This window comes from Nelumbo lutea, chromosome 2 (assembly GCF_056320005.1).
Source record: "Nelumbo lutea isolate HS-2025 chromosome 2, American lotus-T2T, whole genome shotgun sequence".
Lineage (NCBI taxonomy): Eukaryota > Viridiplantae > Streptophyta > Magnoliopsida > Proteales > Nelumbonaceae > Nelumbo > Nelumbo lutea.
Genome location: NC_142685.1, coordinates 93,178,100 through 93,193,878, shown reverse-complemented (window position 1 = coordinate 93,193,878; position 15,779 = coordinate 93,178,100). Strand labels below are relative to the sequence as shown.

The window sequence follows — 15,779 nt, the reverse complement described above, 5'->3', positions numbered from 1 at the left end:
TTAAATCCATATATAATAAATTAATAATTCCAATAACATAAAAACTTATACTTTTAAAATCTATTTAAAAAATAGTGTTTTCATTTAGGTGGTGGTCAGAAATTAAATCATTTTGGGTCAAATGGGCCAATACATGTTGCTACAATTAAATCATAAAATTCAAAGTTAGATAAAATGCAAAAATATAAAAATATAAATAAAAATTAGGAACACTTTTAACATCATATATTTGGCATATTAAACAATAATAAGTAGGATAAATAAGAAATGTTTTTATTAAGTATGGAAATGGAATATAAAATTTAAGTAAAACCATTTTCCTATTCTATCTCATTAAATCCTATATTTAAGATATACTTTTTTTATCATCATTAAATTCTACTAATTAAATATACAACATTATTTTTAATAGTATAAAAAATATTTTAAAAAATAATTTGAAAATAATACCATTTTCTTTTGTCCTAGCAGTGGGTAAGCAATTAAACCATTTAGGGTCAAATGGGTTAATAAATAATAAAAAATAAAAATATATAAATATATAATACAAAAAAAATAAAAAAATAATTGGGATTGTCTCTAATATTGTATACTCATTATACTAAACAAAAATAAGTATGAAATATAACAAGTAGTTTTGTTAATGATGAAAATGGAATACCAAATTTAAAATCAACTTAGAAATGAAATGATTCCATTGTCAAATGGTAAAATTTAAAAAAATAGAAAATACAAAGAATCACAAAAATTAAAAAGAAAAGAGAAAATTTGGGCACATATCTAATATTATATATTTATAAAAAATAAAATATTAGGTACATCTCTAATATTATAAATTTTTTATATTGAACAAGAATAAGAATTATATATAAGAAATAATTTTGTCAAAGATGGAAATGTAATGCAAAATTTAATGTCAACCTATAAATCAAACTATTTTCCTTTTTCGGTGGTGGGCTAGTAATTTGGGTCAAATGGATTAATCGATGATATGATAGTTAAATAATAGATCTTAAAAAAAATAAAAAATTGCAAATAATCAAAATAATATATATATATATATATATTAATTATTACAAACAAAAATTAGGTCTAATAAATAAAAATTATTTATAAAATATAGATGAACTATATAATTTAAAACTAATCCGAAAATAAAGCTATTTTCTTTTCTAGATGGTGGGTCAATGATCTAACTTTTCAAAGAAACTCATGATGTCATAATTGAATAATAAATATTTAAAAAAACATAGAACATAAAAAAATGAATAAGTACAGAATTTTGTCAAAAACAATTGGGAACATTTCTAATGTTATATATTCATCATAGTAAATAAAAATAATTGTTAAAGTAAAAATTATTTTTATTTATGATTGAAATGGAATACAAAATTTAATAATAATAATAATAGGAGATAGTAACAATAATAATTGTTAATGTAATGTAAAATTTCCATGTGCAATGCGCATGCACATTTACAAAAAACATTTATGTTTATTTTTAATCATATTGTTACTTTTGTTAATTTCCAATTTCTATCTTAACTATGATATATCTAAAATTCAAGTAGTTAATATGAAGAAATTTTCTTACGTACAACACACATGCTTAATTACTAGTACTATAAAATGTACGGATGTTCTCATAATATTTTTGGAATTTTGGCTAGACAAAAATTAGCCTTTTATTTAATATTTTCCAAAGTTTAAATAAGGGAAAAACAAGTATTTCATGTGTTTAATAAAACATGTTTAAAGACTAAAATTAAAGATGTAATTGCTCAAAGTGTATTCAATATTAAGTTGGTAACTAAACTTGTTTACTTTATATTTGACATTATTTGATGTGTAAACAAGGAGAAAACAAATATTTTATAATGTGCTTGATAAAGCCTATTTAAAGACTGAAATTAATGACTATAATTTCTAAACATGAATGGTAATTGAAAGTTCCCCCAAACCAAAGTATATTTAATATTTCATCCTCTATCATTATTTGTATTTGATGTTTTACATGTTTTCCTATTTCATGTATAGTTGTCCTAAATTGTCATCGAAACACAAGTGTTCTCAATTAGTTGTCGTATTGATCAGAGCCGAGCTGAGCTTTGAAACGAGCTGAGCTCAATCTCAAGTCTCTAGCTCGAATCGAGCTTGAGCCTAACACAATTTCAGTGAGTCAAGTTTGAATAGCCAAGTGTTCAGCTCAGCTCAGCTTGAATCCACCCCTACCCATAGAGACAAAAATGTTCAAAATACCCATGCAATTACTATTGAGGATGGTTTCTACAAAAGGTAGTACAAACATTATGAACAAAAACAGAAAGAATTGCAACTTTACCTTTAAGTGATTGATATGAAGGGCAAATTTGGAAATAAGTAAATTTTTGACAAGAGATTGGAAGGATTTGGGTGGGCAATTGATATGAAGAGAAAATTTAAATAATAAACATTTTGTTCAAAAGGACAAAAGTAATTGCATGAGTATTTTGGACATTTTCATACCTCTTGTTAGAGGATTCTAATAGAGGGGGTCTACTTGCAATTGTGTTAGAAAGTTTAGGGGAGGTGATTGCAATTACCAAATTGCAATTTACACTTTTTTAATTGACAGTGCTAATTATTTGATTAATGTCAATTTAACGTTGAATGACCAAATCTTGGTTATAGTTTAATTAGTCTTCCAACTTCTCAAAGGGCCAAAAAGTTATAAGCGGTTGTACCAATTTGGAAATGACATTCACACTTATAGAATTGTTCAAATTACTCATTTCTTTAGCTTTCAAAATAATCATCCATTTTTTGTATTAGATACATTGCAATGACCCATTTCAATGCTTATTTTTTTCTATGAACAAACACTGTTCACTCTAATTTTAGGAATGTGTTTAGCATTATAAATGTAGGATTAGGGATGTTGATGGAGAGGGATGATCATTTATTATCAGCCTGACTCAACCAAGCTGATCTCTTCCTAATATATGAAAGTGTGTATTTTTGGCATCACACCTTCCTTATTGAGGACATCTCTACAAAAGGCTTGCCTTTGGTTGTTGTTGTTGCATGATCCGACTACTCCTAGCTGGAGGGTGATTTGGTTTTCAATCGAGCAGCGAGCTGGATCTATCTGCAAGATGATCTATCAGAGAACCCGGGGTGGCTAACCTGGCGAGGTCGCTCTGATGCTTAAGTTAATATGCTATAAATGCGAGCTGAGTGCTTAAGAGCTTGAGAGCTTGAATGCTAGAGAGTAGAATAATCATGCGTACCTTTGCCTTGAGGTTCCTGCCTTTATATACTGGAGTAGTTGTGGGTCTCACGAAAGAGCTCCGGGATCTCCGGGGTGTGGAGATAAGGGTTCGTTTTGTTTCTGAGGAAGCAGTACATAGATAAGGCCTATCGTTTCACTTTCGACTCTGATGGAACTGGGATGAGTCCTCATCGTGATCTTGGAAAAGTCGGGATCTGTTAGCTCATCATGATCTCAAATAACTTGGGATCTGTTGGAGAGACCTCTAGAGTCAGTTACGTGGCGATTCGGGTTGTTAGCCCCTAACTAATACTTCGGTACTTTAGTTCCGAACTAGATTGGATGCTGAGGTGAGTTTTGGGCCGAGGTGGCTGAATACCCGAGCTCAACTTCGTAGATGTCAAAATACGCATTAAATCGATTTCAACCTTGGGGGTCGTGCAATCGGCCATTGGATTGTGTTGATCTTGATCATTGATCCCCGAATACATTGGCTATAAATAGGGGCCAAAGGGCTCATTTTCCTCGCCACAAGTCCGCTAATCTGCAATCTTTGAGGTCATGTTCAAGTCTTTCCGAGGTCGCTCTCCTTTCTTCAGTCTTCCTTTTGGTGAGTCTTCCTTTGCTTTTTCTTTTTGATTCCATGTCTTTAGTATATCTAGCTTTAGTTTCGATAGTCTCTTAGACGGGAGCAGTGAATCCGCTGGAGCCGAGGTGGGTACCTCGGCTTAGGCCGTAGATCCTCGTCCTACTGAGGAGGTTACTTCGGGCCAGGATGCGGTCCACGGTCCTCCCGAGGTGGACTCACCTCGGTGGGACCGAGAGGCCTCAGGTAACCTGGCTTCCACCTCACATTGAGGCTGGTTGCCAGATAACTTTGGCCCGTCAACAATGACAACAGACTAATAAGCTTGAGTTATTCATAAGAACTTGGGGTGTTTTTAGGTTTAATTGTTGAGATTCTATGGTTACTTTGGGTATTTAGGAGTCAATTTAATGCACTTGGATGTTTTGTCACTTTTTAGGTAACTAATCACCAAAGATGAAGGTTTTGGGCCAATTTGGGACAGATTAGGGTGAAGATATCACAAAGAGATGGTTATAGGGCGGTAAGGGCAGCACTTTGGCCCACAAAGAGCAAGACCCAGCTGAAAATCAAGAGGAGAACACTTCGGCCCACCTAGGAGAGAGGCCCGACTGCAGCCTAACCGAAACCTTATGGGAGAACAGTAGTTCAGCCCACCAAGGAGAGCAACCGAATAGCAATTCGACCCATCATTTTTCTTTCCAATATTAGTTCAGCCCACTAAGACCAAGAGCCCAACTTGCAGCCCTAGAGAAAGGAGAAAGGGTAGCTGCCTTTAGAGAGGAGAAAAGGCTGATGAGGAAAGGTATAAAAAGAAGAGAAAAAAGAGAGAATTGGGGGTTTGAACCCCTGAAAGGAAATTGTAAAAGAAGAACTACTAGAGAGAAGAGAAGGCTGCTAAATGCGAATTGGAGAAGGATCACAACAAGGAGATCGAAGATTGATGAGAAGATCTTAAGTTGTTTTCCTCTTTGGTTCTGCGATTTGGTAACCTTGATTTGATTAGGGTTTCTTGAGGTTTCTCTATTGAACCTTTCTTCTTTCTTTCTTTATGCGAACCATGATGAACTTTAATTCTGATTTGTAATTAAGTTTCAACAGATCCAGTTGAGTGTGAGTTATTCTTGGGATTCTTGATTAGGGTTTTGATTTATAGAAAAATCTTGGCCAAATTGTTCTTGCATCTTGGATTACTTGAATTGTTTGAGAAAGAGTTAGGTAATCAGATCATCTAATCATGAAACTGACTGAATGCATCTTAGAGATAATTTGCATGGTTCGGTTGGAAATAATTCATATATGAATTGATAACCTAGGAATTCTATGTTTTTAATGCATCTTTGGTGATCAAATTGCTGATAGAGATATAGGATTTGTCATTCAGAGATAGGGTGGACTGCACTCGAGAGAGGTTGCTCATAAATTAGGGTTTTGCCAACCCAAGACTGAATTCACCTCGGTTGGATAGCTTAACGATTTGATTGCTGATTCGGGTCTGTCAATTCTTGTATGCAGTGACTCTTCTTATCATTAAAAGTGGTTCGATCGGAAAGTAATTAGGGTAGTTGCTTGTTCTTAATTGCATCATGAGGGGCTAGGTTTCTATTGTTAGGGATTAACACCTGATCATGCATTGATTTTCAGTCATTAATAAAATTGATGAGGTTCTTGTTATATTGTGTTATTTGTGCAGATTACTTATCATTGATTGATCACCAATGATTCGTTCTTTAATCAAGATTATTCATTGAGAGATGATAATTGAGGTGGAACTAATAACACTTACTCGGCCATTAATTTGGTAGAGATATCAATTGTTGGTAGGATTTCCTTATAGGTGTGCTAACAACTTGTGTTTATGCAAAGATGATTTTGATTGAAAGAATGAGAATTCATTTATTGAATTCCATTTAATTGAACACACTTTTAGCTAGTTGACTCTTGAGAAAGACTGACTGGTGCTTTTAGGAACACCTTGGAATATAACAACCCTCTTGGGATTGTATTGATGTTGAACCTTGATGGTTGTGATAGGATTAATCCCTAGAAACTTGTTACTGATTTTGTTCAAGTTCTTGTTTTTGTCATTTAACTTCCTTAATCAGTAGTACTAGTTTAAATTCCTTAATTTGCAAACCCAATTGATTATTGCTTTAAACAAGTTGAGAAGAAATTAATATGTGGCTAAATAATTCATTCCTCATGGGAACGATTCTGTACTCCTTACTATATTACTTGAACAACTCCGTACTCTTGCAGACAACGATCATGTTTTTGGCGCCGTTACCGGGGATTGAATTTTATTTAACACCATAATTAATTTAGTTTCTCTTGATTTAAAGCATATTTCTTTATTAGTTTTTTGCTAATTTTGTTTATTTTCATTCCTTCTCAAGATAGTGTTTCAGCGTATGCGAAGAACTCGAAGTTCACAACCCGAGCTTCTCCCTTTCAAACCTGAAACTGAGAAGTTTGTTAGAGAAAACAAGAGAACTTAGCAAGGAAGGGTTCTAGAGATGGCAGAGGATAATGGAGGTAACCAAGCATATTGACATGATAATGAGAGAACTCTTAGAGATTTTGCTATGCCCGGACTGTATGGTGCACAACAGAGTATTGCAAGGCCGAACATCAATGCCAATAACTTTGAGATTAAGCCAGATCTACTCCAAATGATCCAGTCAAGTGTGCAATTTTATGGCATGGGCAATGAAGATCCTAATGCTCACATTGCAAATTTCTTGGAAATCTGTGATACCTTCAAATACAATGGAGTTTCAGATGATGCTATTAGGCTGAGGCTTTTCTCTTTCACCTTAAAGGATAAAGCTAAAGCATGGTTAAATTCTCTACCTGCAAATTCCATAACCACATGGGCACAGCTGGCGCAGGCTTTCTTGGCTAAGTATTTTCCCATAGCTAAAACTGCAAAGATCATCAAAGACATCACTACTTTTCAACAATTTGAGAATGAATCATTGTATGAGGCTTGGAAAAGATTTGAGGATCTACAAAGAAGCAGCCCTCACCATGGATTACCTAAGGGACTTTTGATTTAGACTTTCTACAATGGAGCCACTCGCACTACTAGAGATACTATTGATGCTGCTGCAGGAGGTTCCTTGATGAGGAAAACTGTAGATGCTGCTTTTGATCTCTTAGAGGAAATGGCAGCTAATAATTGTGTGTGGCCAACCGAGTGGATAAATCCACCTAGACAGGGAGGCAAATCAGAAGTAGACTCCATAGCATCCTTGCAAGCTGAAATTTCAATCTTAATCAAGCAATTGGGTACCATGAACGTGCAGGCCAATGCCATCAACAATTGTATGCAACCAATCTGTGAGTATTGTAATTGTATAGGTCATGTTAGTTCTGACTGTTGTGTTAGAAATTATAATTTTGCAGGTGGAAATCTTATGGAGCAATGCAACTTTGTGGGGAATCACTTCCAAAGAAGGCTAACCAACAACCCGTACTCCAACACATATAATCTAGGGTGGAGAAATCACCTCAATTTTTCATGGAGTAGCAACAACAACAATGCGGCCAGTCCCAGTTTCCAAAACAACAACATGCCTAGACAGCAAGGACCACCAGGATTCCAGCCACATCCTCAGCAGGATAGATCAACTTCTTTTGAAGCCAAGTTGGATAAATTCATGGACATGATGAGTAGCAAGATGAGCAGCCAGGATGAGGCCCAGAGAAGGATGGAAGCTAAATTTGACTAAATTGCAAAGAACCATTCGTCTTCAATTCACAATTTAGAGGTGTAGATAGGCCAACTAGCCAATGCTGTTTCGGCTAGGAACCAAGGTAATTTACCAAGCAACACAGAGACTAATCCAAGGAAGCAGCTCAAAGCAATTTCACTAAGGAGTGGGGAAGTGCTGGAGCCAAAGCAAGATGTGCAAAGTAAGAGGGCATGTACAAATGTTGAGAGTCCATCATCAACCAATGCTGAAATCCATGATGAAGAAACCAGTGATAAGTCAGAGGAGAACCAAGGTGACAAGGGGAATCACTCTAATGCCCAACCTTCACCATATGTCACACGAATCCCTTTTCCTCAAAGAATAAAGAAGCAGCAGAATGAACAACAATTTTCCAAATTTTTGGATATTTTTAAGAAGCTGCAAATCAATATTCCTTTTGTTAAGGCTCTTGCCCAAATGCCTCAATATGCTAAATTTTTGAAGGAGATAATCAATAATAAGAGGAGATGGGAGGATGTCCCATTGACTGAAAAGTGCAGTTCAATCATCATCAGCAAGATGCCTACCAAATTGAAAAACCCAGGGAGTTTTACAATTCCATGTGTTGTTGGTAGCAATGAATTTCCTGTGTTTGTGTGATTTAGGTGCTAGCATTAATTTGATGCCTTTGTTTATTTTCAGGAAATTTGGTCTGGGAGGTTTGGGTCTACACAGGTGTCTACAATCTAGATTTAAGATCTAGGTTTCAGTTTGGATCTAGATTGATATCTAGCATTAGGATCCGGGTTTAGGACTGGTTTGAATTTGTATTTATGTATGGATCTAGGTTTAAGTTTGGGTCAACATAGGTGTCTACAATCTGGATCTAGTTTAGATTTGGGTTTAAGACTGGCTTTAGATTTTGTTTGGATCTAGATCTAATTCGGACCAAGGTTTAAGACTAGGTTTGGATTTGCATCTATCCAACTTATGGATCTAGGATTCTGATCTAGGTTTGGACTAGGGTCGAATTCGTATGTTTTTCTACATCTAGGTCTGAGTTTGGGTTTGCATAGGGGTCTACAATTTGGACCTAATTCTGGATCTAGGTTTGGGTTTGGATCCAACTAAATATCTATTATTTGGATCTGTGTTTGGATCTAGGCTTGAGTTTGGATTTGGGTATAAGATCTGGGTTTAGATCTAGAGTTGGGTTTAAATCTAGGTTTAGGTTTGGATCTAGATATGGATTCCGGTTTGGGTCATGGATCTAACATTTGGTTTAATTAGTTTGAATCTAAACCTGGGTATAGGTTTGGATATATGTATGGATCTAAGGCTAGGTCTAGGTCATGGGTCTAGCATCTAGGTCTGGGTTTGCATCTAGGATCTAGGTATGGGTGTGGATCTAGATTTAGGTCTAGGATTTAGGTTTGGATCTAGGTTTGGATATGGGTAATTGATTAAGGTTCCTAAGGCCAACTAGGATTCGGTGCGTGCAAACTTGGAAGATGAAAATTCATTTTAATTTTATTTTCTTTTCCTTTTTTTTTTTGTTTTTGAACTTTTATTTTAATTTAGGCCCCTCTAAAAATAAATAAGTAAAGTAAAAACATGCAAAGGAACAATCAAGAACGGTGGGTGACTCTCTACTTGCTTAAACTAATACACAATATGCAATGTATGAAGGTTGGGTTTGACACTTAGGCTGAAGGTTTCAACAAGGTCTCTAGTCTTTAAACCTCCACCCATTGGATGGGCTTCTCAGGTTGGTGACTGGTTGGAAGCTTTTCACAAGGACCACTAGGTGTCGAGTCCCAATGGCCTTTGTGTACTGGCCCCCGCCTATAGGACAATAGGTTCCTAGCATTCTAAGATGATATGCAATGCATGTAAATGTACAAAAGCAATAAAGGGAAAAAAAGCATAGAAGCATATACATGTCAAATCATATAAGAAACAATCAACATGTCTACAAATATTAGGAGTGCAAGTCGGGTTGGCCCGAGTTAACAATTTACAATGTTTCGTGTTCGGGCTTTGGGTTGGGCCTATTGAAAATTTGACAAAATCATAACCCTAACCCGGAAAAGTTGCACCTCTAACAAATATCAAACACATTAATGTTTATTATTACAGGTAGAAGGGTTAGGTTATGGTCGGCCTAGGTAGGTCAATTTTGACATGGTTCAAATTTGGGTCATGGGCCATGGATCTAGGTCATGGTTTATGGATTCTAGGTCATAGATATGGGTCATAGGTCTTGAGTAATGGGTATGGGGGCCCTAGGTCATGGTCTAACTTGCTTGGGTGCTACACTAAGGTGGGCTTGAGTCTAAGATTACTTGGATTTAGGCATAAGTTGCCTCAAATTAGGATGGGTTTAGGTCTAGGCTTGTTTGGATGCTAAGCTAAGATGGGGGTGGAGGTTAACCTGTTTGGGTGCTAGGCTGAGATGGTCCTGGGTCTAATTTGTTTGGATACTGGACTAGAATAGGTTGGGTCTAAGCTGTTTGGACATTAGGCTGAAGTGCTTGGAATTAAGCTTGTTTGAGTTATAAGCTGGAATGGGCTTGGGAATAAGCTTGTTTGGGATCTAGGTTGAAATGGGCTTGAGACTAAGCTTGATTGGGTTTGGAACTAAGTGGGTCCTAGGATAAAATAGGATTGGGCTTATGTCAAATTGGGTTTCCACTAAGTTAAGCTTGAAGGTGGCAGGGGTTAGGTGAGGGCTTAGTTGGACACTAAGGCTATGTGGGCTTGGGCCTAATCCTATTTAGCCTTTAGGCTCTAAGCTGAAATGGTCTTGGGTCTAAGTTTGTTTGGGCTCTAGGCTGGAATGGGCTAAAGATTAAGCTTGTTTGGCCCCTAGGTTGGAATGTGCTTGGATCTAAGATGTGTGGGCTCTAAGTTGAAATGGGCTTGGGTTCAAACTTGTTTATGCTCCAGATTGGAATGGGCTTAGGTCTAAAGTTTGTATGTGCTTGGAGCTGAGTGGATCCTAGGATAAAATAGGATTGGGCCTAAGTTCACTTGGACTTGCACTAAGTTGGGCTCTATGTTAAGTGGGCTTTGGAGTTGGTTTAAGGCTGGAATGGGCCTTGGGTCTAGGCCTATTTGGCCTTGGGCCAGATTTGGTTCTAAGTTGGCATGTTTTTTGTGGGAGGTTATATCAATTTTAGGTGTAGCATGTATTAACTGTCCAATTTTCTCTCCTCATTCCCTTTCTTGTTGGTGGTGTCTCTTTTTACTGGCCCAATAATATTCTACATGGTGAAATTCCACCCTAGGTGATAGGCTTGCTAAAACCACCCATATTTTACTCTAGTAACCAACAAAATATCAAAACTCCAGAAATTTCCATCAAATATAAAACCATTCAGTGTACATGAGAATGACAATATGTAGAATCAAATTCAAGTCAGTTAATTTGGAAATGTTAAACCAAAAACTGACCTAAACTGGTCCAGATTAGTTTAGATTAACCAACCAAAACTTGGCTAAGCCAAGAATGGATTGGATTAGGCAGGAATCACTAACACAAATCTTAATCCATATGTGCAAACTAGATGGCCACCAACCGGTAAAAAATGCTATCCAACGAAAAAAAATTGTAAAAACCCATAGATAAGAATAACAGTTGAAAGATTTCTTTTTGCAACCAATAGGATTAGGATTTAGCATAGGGATGTAGAAGTTAGAGCTATATTTGAATCAATTAAATTAATTAGAAAACTAAACACAATAAATCAAATTAGTAATTCAAAGTAATAAAAAGATAAACAAGAATGCCAGTATCTAAAGGATAAAATGTAATAATGGATAAAATATAGGGTGCTATATAATTCAGATGGACAAAGTAATAATGAACCCATAGTGTTTCATACCTAAATCTACAGGTTTCATTGTAGAAACTTTTGCAGCATTTAGATCATCAGAAGCTTCATCTTCACCAGAGAAGAATGAACATTTTCTGAAATTAAACTTGCTTTGAAGTTGGAGGCAGCCTTCCATCATATGATGATGTACTGGACTTCTAGTCCAGATGGGTTATGAGGGTCTGTTAATGGTTTGGAGGATGGCTTAGCTAAATAAGGAGTGAATAGATATCATTTTTTGGGTCACAAGTATATGACCACATGTTTGGTTGTTCATGAGGAGAGCTTTATTTAAATCAATTAAATTAATTATAAACTGAACCCAATAAACCAAATTAGTAAATCAAAGTTATAAAAAGATGAGCAAGAATACCAGTATCTAAAGGATAAAAAGTAATAATGAACAAAATATTGGGTCCAATATAATTCAGATGGACAAAGTAATATTGAGCCCTTAGGGTTTCATACCTAATTCTGCATGTCTCATTGTAGCAACTTTTGTAGCATATAGACCATGAGCAGCTTCAGCTTCACCACAGACGAATGAGCATGTTCTGAAATTAAACTTGCTTTGAAGTTGAAGGTAGCCTTCCATCATATGATGATGTACTAGACTTCTAGTCCAGATGGGTTATGAGGGTCTGTTAATGGTTTGGAGGATGGCTTAGTGAAACAAGGAGTGAATAGATATCATTTGTTTTGGGGACACAAATATATTACCACATGTTTGGTTATTCATGAGAAGAGCTTTATTTGAACCAATTAAATTAATTATAAACTGAACCCAATAAACCTAATTAGTAAATCAAAGTTATTAAAAGATGAACAAGCATACCAATATGTAAAGGATAAAAAGTAACAATGGACAAATATTGGGTCCTATATAATTCAGATGGACAAAGTAATAATGAACCCTTAGTGTTTCATACCTAATTTTGCATGTTTCATTGTAGAAACTTTTGTAGCATTTAGACCATGAGCAGCTTCAACTTTAGCAGTAGAAGAATGAGTATGCTCTGAAATTAAACTTTTTTTTGAAGTTGAAAGCAGCCTTCAATCAGATGATGATGTACTGGACTTCTAGTTAAGATGGGTTATGAGGGTCTGCTAATGGTTTTGAGGATGGCTTAGCTAAACAAGGAGTGAATAGATATCATTTGTTTTGAGGTCATAGGTATATTACCACATGTTTGGTTATTAATAAGTAGAGAATGGAAGTGGACCTTGAGAAAATGCTTACATTAGCTTTCAAACTTCAGAGTTCTCGGTTTCCTTTTAGTCCCCAACATGTTGCATAGTAATTTAATGGATATGACCATGCAACAAGGAAGTTTTATCCCACAAGTTGTGACCATGCAACAAGTTGAGGGTTGAGAAGGTGTTATTGGCTTAGGCCTTGGCCTTGATGCTCAAACTAATTTGATTTTATTCTTTACATTGACACATGCATCAAAGACTGTTTGCTGCACTAGTAAGATTTTAGAAGGAAGTGCCTAATTCAAATTCTTTTAGAAGAACCTTATTCAGCTTAAGAGTTCTAAAAGAGGTATGAAGGCCAAAAAGGAAAAAGGTTGAATAGGCCATAGCAATTCAGGATTTATTTAGCTAACTAAAATTAGTTGGTTGGATACTCTGCATCCTCATAATCAAATGATGCATACCCAAAGGTTATACTCTCTAGTTCATTGTAAAAATCCACAATGATTTTGATAAGCCACGAAGAAGCCAGCATATTCCTCGGCCAAATCCAAGGTTCATGGACTAAGTCATGGCAGCAACAACCAGTCCTTAGTTGTCAGTTATCTCTGCTTTCACTTAGATTTATGGATTCCTATTTTCCAGCCAGTTATTTTGGTGATTTCTATTATGTACTTAGTGGTATTCTAGGATGTAAATACTCGTAGTAGTGGTCTGAGAAGAAGTTGTTAGTTATTCCTGGTATATATTTCCCTTTGATGAATGAAGGAGGGCAGAAAAAAATTATCCCAAAACCTTGAGGTCTGTTCTCACCCTAAGAGAGCAATTTACTTCTTGCGCTTCTGACTGGGACCTATCATTGGTATCAGAGTGCCAGGTTGCAATGTCAACCAACAAAGAACAGATTGAGGCGTTGGAGGCTAGGCTAGGTGGAGTTCAAGAGGGTATGCTGTGACTTGAAGAAACTATTAACAGGTTGTCTGAGGCTTTACTCATGTCTACAGAAAGATCTAACAATGGTCGAGGGAATTCAAGGACACAACGTGATGAGAATGAAGGGGGGAAGCCAATTTTCTCCCCCAAAATGGCAAGGCTTGAGTTCCCAAAATATTCAGGTGATGATCCAACAAAATGGTTTAATCGAGTAGCTCAATTTTTTGAGTTTTAGGGCACGCCAGACAATCAAAAGGTGTCTTTAGCCTCGTTCCATCTGGAAGGGGAGGCCAATCAATGGTGGCAATGTCTGCGCCGTGCATATCAAGAGGAAGGACGAGTGGTGATCTGGTAACTATTTGAGGAGGAATTATGGGCTCATTTTGAACCAACAGAGTGTGAGGATTTTGATGAAGCCCTACCTAAGGTTCGACAGGTTGGGTCCTTGTGCGACTACCAAAAAGAGTTTGAAAGATTGGGCAACCGGGTAAAAGGATGGTCGCAAAAAGCACTTGTGGGATCGTTCATGGGAGGGTTACAACCTGAAATTGCTGAAGGGATACGCATGTTTAGACCAAAGACGTTGAAAGAAGCGATAAGCTTGGTGCGCATGAAGGATGATCAATGGCAGCGGTAGCGACGATTCTCACGACAACTGATATTGGCTCACACTTCATTGTCATCGTAGTCAACTACAAAGGCTGCACCTGTTAAGAAAATTTCATGGGATGAAATGCTGAGGAGACGTGCACAAGGACTAAGCTTAATTTGTTAGACTATTTGTATGACCTTAGCTCCAATCAGTTTTGATGTACTTTTGACATTTAGTGTAAATGAATAAAGTGCATGTTTGAATCATGTTGTGTGGTATGTTTTTGTGTAAGACCCTTAAACTAGACACTTAATGAGACTCATGTTAGTTTAAAATGTTCATAACCAGTGGGTCGGTCTGGGGAGACCTATCCTAATAAGGCTGACACTGATGTACCGCCAAGATGGTAGGGGTGGCTTGTCACAGCCGCCAGGGTGAGACCCGAGGTGCATGCAGTGTGGGTTCATCTTGAGACCTTGAACCGGACCAGATTTCCAGTATTGCCCTGGACCTTGGTGATGAGTGGGCAAAACTGAAAAGTTACACCTGACCCCTAGACTCGATTATGATACTACACGAGGTGGCGGATTGGGCTGTCTTTGATATGCCAATCAGTGAGATCCTTAGAGGGGGTCAAAACCTAGGTATGTTGGGATGGTTCATGAACCCATCTGAGTGGGTGATCATAGTGACAAGATCAGCCCCTTTGTCAGACAAAGGTAATGATCGGGGATGCACTCTCTCTGATGGAAATGAAAAAATGCCGGCAGTCGATTTCAATCATTAGAATTTTGTTTTGAAAAATATATTTATATAATGATATAATATATATGTATGGTTTCAATTCATTTGCAAAAGGGTTTTAATCCCCGGGGTCCATATTAGAGGAGAGTGCGGCACTATGCCTTGCAGTCAAGGGAGAGGTCCTCTCTTGCCGGGCAGTGTTTTGGATCATTATGGGCTGAGAGGTTAAGGGTAAAGCCGTTTAGGGTTATACCTGATGGGCTAATCAGGCATCTATCCACAGCCCCTGGGTTTTTATAAGATGGCTTGGCCCAAGGACCACTTAGTGTAAGTGTTGGGCCCATAGAGTCCATGTGATGGGCTCAAGGGGTTCACTGGGCTTTCTAGTGAATTCGGATAGGCCTTGTAACAGAGGCTGGGCCAAACTCATGTGGCTGATGTGTAGATCAATGCTTGGGTCCCACGCCATAGAAAGAAGCCCAACTAGGCAGCAGTTTGGAAGCCCATTGAGCACTTGATACATATTGGACCTAAAGCCCATTTCGAACTGGGCTAATTTGATCAGTCACTTAAAGGGGTGGATTTGAGGTTAGGTCAAGCCAAAAGAATTGAGTCTTAACCCTATCCACTCATGGAGACCAAATTTAAATTAGGATTTGAATCTAGTAACCTCCTGATAAGAGTGGGCTGATCTAATATGTAGATAGGATTAAGAAGACTCCTTGTCCAAATACAAATTTGGATTAGGATAACTCCTAATGGGATTAGGAGGTTTCTTAATCACTAAGAAATGAGGAGAAACCCTATTTTCAAATTACAAGAATTCGAACCTTCAAGGGTATTGAGAGATTACACTGCATCTTGAGATATGATCTCAGAGAAACCCTAGAGAGAAGAAAAC

The 15,779-nt window shown here is 37.0% G+C and overlaps 1 protein-coding gene and 1 non-coding gene across 2 annotated transcripts; one reads left to right on the top strand and one right to left on the bottom strand.

The window, feature by feature from the left end:
* Window positions 1–6,421: 6,421 nt before the first annotated feature.
* LOC148871993 (uncharacterized) lies at window positions 6,422–8,194 on the top strand. The gene is made up of 4 exons (XM_088970077.1): window positions 6,422–6,816; window positions 6,928–7,163; window positions 7,245–7,511; window positions 7,620–8,194. The coding sequence occupies exons 1-4, from the start codon at window positions 6,422–6,424 to the stop codon at window positions 8,192–8,194; spliced, it is 1,473 nt and encodes a 490-aa protein (XP_088826203.1).
* LOC148871994 (small nucleolar RNA R71) lies at window positions 6,767–6,873 on the bottom strand. Its single transcript, XR_016108604.1, has one exon. It is a non-coding gene; the product is annotated as a small nucleolar RNA R71 (small nucleolar RNA).
* Window positions 8,195–15,779: the final 7,585 nt, after the last annotated feature.

Excerpts from the sequence above, each read along its gene's own strand:
- LOC148871993 (XM_088970077.1), top strand. The coding sequence starts at position 6,422 with ATGCCCGGACTGTATGGTGCACAACAGAGTATTGCAAGGCCGAACATC. Across the intron at positions 6,817-6,927 it reads CAATTTGAGAATGAATCATT|AGATACTATTGATGCTGCTG; the intron begins GTATGAGGCTTG and ends TCGCACTACTAG. Across the intron at positions 7,512-7,619 it reads TAAATTCATGGACATGATGA|GCCAACTAGCCAATGCTGTT; the intron begins GTAGCAAGATGA and ends AGGTGTAGATAG.